The following is a 3,790-nucleotide window of genomic DNA, read 5'->3' on the forward strand; positions in this document are numbered from 1 at the left end:
GCTCCTGTCTCGCCCTCTTGCTCCTCCATCAAGCTCCTGTCTCACCCCTAGCTCCTCCGTCGGGCTCCTGTCTCGCCCTCTTGCTCCTCCATCGGGCTCCTGTCTCACCCTCTTGCTCCTCCTGGCCAGGCTCCCGTCTCGCCCTCTTGCTCCTCTGTCGGGCTCCCGTCTCGCCCTCTTGCTCCTCCGTAGGGCTCCTATCTTGCCCTCTTGCTCCTCCTGGCCAGGCTCCTATCTTGCCCTCTTGATCCTCCTGGCCAGGCTCCTATCTTGCCCTCTTGCTCCTCCTGGCCAGGCTCCTATCTCGCCCTCTTGCTCCTCCTGGTCAGGCTCCCGTCTCGCCCTCTTGCTCCTCTGTCGGGCTCCTGTCTTGCCCTCTTGCTCCTCTGTCGGGCTCCTGTCTCGCCTTCTTGCTCCTCTGTCAGGCTCCCATCTTACCCTCTTGCTCCTCCGTCGGGCTCCTGTCTCACCTTCTTGCTCCTCCTGGCCAGGTTCCCGTCACCTTCTTATTCCTGACCTGGCTCCTCTCTCGGCTCCCATCTCTCCCTCTTGCTCTTCCTGACCTGCTGGATGCTGTTGCTTTTCTCAAGACTGCCTGGGTCTCTGTCCTCACCTCCCTCATGCAGAGGTTACCATTGGGTTGAGTGTCTATGTGGGGCTGTTCTATGCACAGTCTGCTGAGCGTCAGGCTCCTTCACCTTGCTCTGTCGGGCCCCATCTAGATCTGCATCACCCTGTCACTCCTCTTGAATGTCCTCTCTCTGTTGTTTCCATTTTCGCGGGAGGCAGACCGAGGTCAGCTCTTGGCGGTAGGCACACCACGTGCCAGCTCACAGGCCCCCAGACAGATGCGCCGGCTTCTGTGGTCTGCAGCCCGCCGTGGTGTTCACCTGACTTGTTTATTCCTAGGGAATGTCACTAGTGCATCTGGGTCTCAGATGGCAAGCGGCGTCAGCCTGGTCTCCTTCAACAGCCGACCCGACGGCATGCACCAGCGGTCCTACTCAGTGTCCAGTGCCGACCAGTGGAGTGAGGCTACGGTCATTGCAAACTCGGCCATCAGCAGTGGTAAGAGGGGGCACAGCCCCACGGACCCGCGGCCTCTTCAAGGTCCTCTGTTGTCAGCCAGGGGCTGGATGTGGCACCCACGCTCTTGTGCTCCACTTGGGGCGCAGTACGCAGGGATCTGCTACACCGGCCAGACTCGCCTCTTCTTTCGTCTGTGGAGCTGTCTCTCCCACGTCATCCCATGTTAGTGCAGGGAATAGACCCACTTGACAGATTTGGAAATTGAGGCTGTAGATGGGGCAAGTGGCTTGCCCAGAGTCATTGATAGGGAGCTGGTGGAGCTGAGAAATGACACAATTCCGTGTCCTGGTCACACTGTCCTCCGTGGCTGGCCTGCGCTTCCACTGCTGTGGCACATTCTATATCATTAGGGCTGATTCCTTCCCCTCGTTTGTTTTCCAGAATTCCTGGCATACTTTCTAAATTTTGGAAAGTCCCCTGTAATCCCTCAGACCTAGACTTCCTCTAGTATTTTTTTGTGTGTGTGAAGAGTGTGGCCGGCTCCTGGGAAGCACATGTGCACGCTGGAGACCGTCTCGGTGTCTGCGTGAGGACATGGTGTACGCGGAGTCGAAGTCAAGGGCACCGCTGGGTGCCCCTCGCTATGCCTGTGGCATTCTGTCTGTGGCCTGTTCACCGGTATTTAAAGGAATTCCCAGTGTTGAGTGTAATCCATCAGACAGGGTTTGGGAGTAATCTCAGCACAATTTGTCCTAATTAGAGGACTCAGCACCAGGTCCTCCCTGTAGACCCCGCAGCTGTGGCAGCAGGACGTTTGCTCTGGGTAAACATCATCCTTATTTCTCACCACTCCGCACTCCTGGCAGTTGCCACCACATGAAATCCTTCACAGAAGACGTGCTCAGACTGTGTGGCAGGTGCAGTTGGGGAGGCCGCCCCAGAGGGGCTGGCAACACCCAGACTCAGACCGGATCCTGGAGCATTGCCCCACTGCCCGGGACCTGGCCTGGCCCCGTTTCCAGCTCCAGGGCTCCTTCCTGTCCAGTGAGAAGACGCCCTGGTGGGCTGCAGAGGTCTGCCGGAGCCGCTCAGCACTCTGGAGTCAGGATACCTTGAGATCCCCAGTGAAGGGGACTTTAATTCATTATAAATTAACTGCCTATGGTTTATGGCCCAGAAGGCTTGGTGGTCCTGGTGGTCCGCCTTTTATCAACCACCTGGGCAGCTCTGAGCCAGCACCCACTACGTCTGTGAGCCCGTCTTCGTGCCGTTCAGTGGACACAGTCTCCCTCCCTTGCGTACTCACCGGCCATTGGCACAACCATAGTACCTTCCTCCGTTTACTGAGTCCCCACTATTGTTATCACCGTTACTTTTTTAGGGACCCCAAGTAGTTCACATACTCGTTAATTAATTATCAAACACTTTAAAATATTGACTGTCAATTAGTATTGCCGTCCATTAAGGCTGCGCTGGAGGGCGTGGGGAGCTCCCAGCTGGGCCTCCCCGAGTCTGGTGCCTGGATGTCAGGGACACGTCACTGCCTTCTCTGTTCTCAAGCTTTTCCTCCTCGGAGAGTCACTGAGGCCCTGACATGTGTGAAGAGAGGGACACTCTAAGGGTCTGTTCCTTTTGTGCTACCAGAATTATATTCTGGAGGGGGCACTTGACAAACAGGTTCCTGAAAGAGGCCATCACCCCAAATCTTTGCCTTCTGCTCAGAATATTTGTATAGAAAAGGTGTTTAAAGTAGCATGTTAATCTCAATCCATGCTGTACACAGTTTCCTTTTTCACACTTCTCTCTTTGATAAAGACTCGTGGGATAGGTTTTCCTCTACTTAACAGTTCCTCATGTTCAGCTCTGTACACAGTAGTCATTCCCACAACGCCAGATCATGACTGCATGACCCTTGGTTTCTTGGAAGTCTCCTTCCACAAACATGGACTGCATCGGTCTGAAGCGCCCAGGAGCCCAGCAGCACCCGCATTCGGCTGCTGTTTTTATATTGACAGATCAGTTTCTTATCTATTAATACACAGGCATGTCCAATAAAGAGATAAGAAGCACAAATTACTGAGGGCCCAGTGATGGAGTGAGACAGAGTGCCCAGGGCACGCAGGTGGTTTAAGGACTGATAGAGTTAATCAAGGAAAACTTCCCCAAGAGAATGAAACTTTTGGTGCTCAAAGAGCCACATGGACTCTCGTGTGCAGAGCAGCAGGAGTAAGTTATTATAAGCATTGGGGCAACCTGGTCAGAGACTCAAGAGAGGAAGAAGAGAGAATGTGGAGCAGCCAAAGACCTTCAGTGAAGTGGAAGCTGTTGGCCGGGAGCAGCAGAACCAGGGAGGCCAGAACTGCCGTACCAGCACCCTCGTTTAAGATCAGGAGCTGACACTTTAAAGAGCAGAGATCCAGAAAGACGACAAAGTGGGGCACAGAAGTAGGAGGCTGCACTTTCACAGAGCTTCCTCGATGCCTGCGTTTCCTACGAAATTAGTGTGCCGGGCCCAAAATATTTTTGAAAAGGGAAACAATGAGAGGAATAATAATCAGAGTTAATATTTACTGAGGGCCTTACGTGGAAGATCTCCCTGGATCATCACAGAGTTGATCCGGCTGTTAGTGCCATTTCATAGGCAGCCAGATTCCAGCAAAGAAGGGTTAAATGTTGATTGTCCAAAGTCACATCCCAGTACCTTGCCTGAGTCCAGTCCTCGTTCTCCAGCGTTGGTTCTTGAGAGGAGCCGCTGGCCTCG

General features: G+C 53.9%; 1 protein-coding gene across 2 annotated transcripts in view; it reads left to right on the plus strand.

Annotated features, from left to right (window-relative positions):
- AGAP1 (ArfGAP with GTPase domain, ankyrin repeat and PH domain 1) overlaps window positions 1-3,790 on the plus strand; it is a 544,145-nt gene that overhangs the window by 386,750 nt on the left and 153,605 nt on the right. For both annotated transcript variants that reach the window (XM_023518254.1, XM_012810434.2), the window contains one exon: window positions 910-1,068. In XM_023518254.1, coding sequence (XP_023374022.1) covers window positions 910-1,068 — 159 coding nt within the window. The remainder of the gene's footprint in view (window positions 1-909; window positions 1,069-3,790) is intronic.

The sequence above is a fragment of the Otolemur garnettii genome, unplaced genomic scaffold (assembly GCF_000181295.1).
Source record: "Otolemur garnettii isolate 467f Iridium unplaced genomic scaffold, OtoGar3 scaffold00133, whole genome shotgun sequence".
Lineage (NCBI taxonomy): Eukaryota > Metazoa > Chordata > Mammalia > Primates > Galagidae > Otolemur > Otolemur garnettii.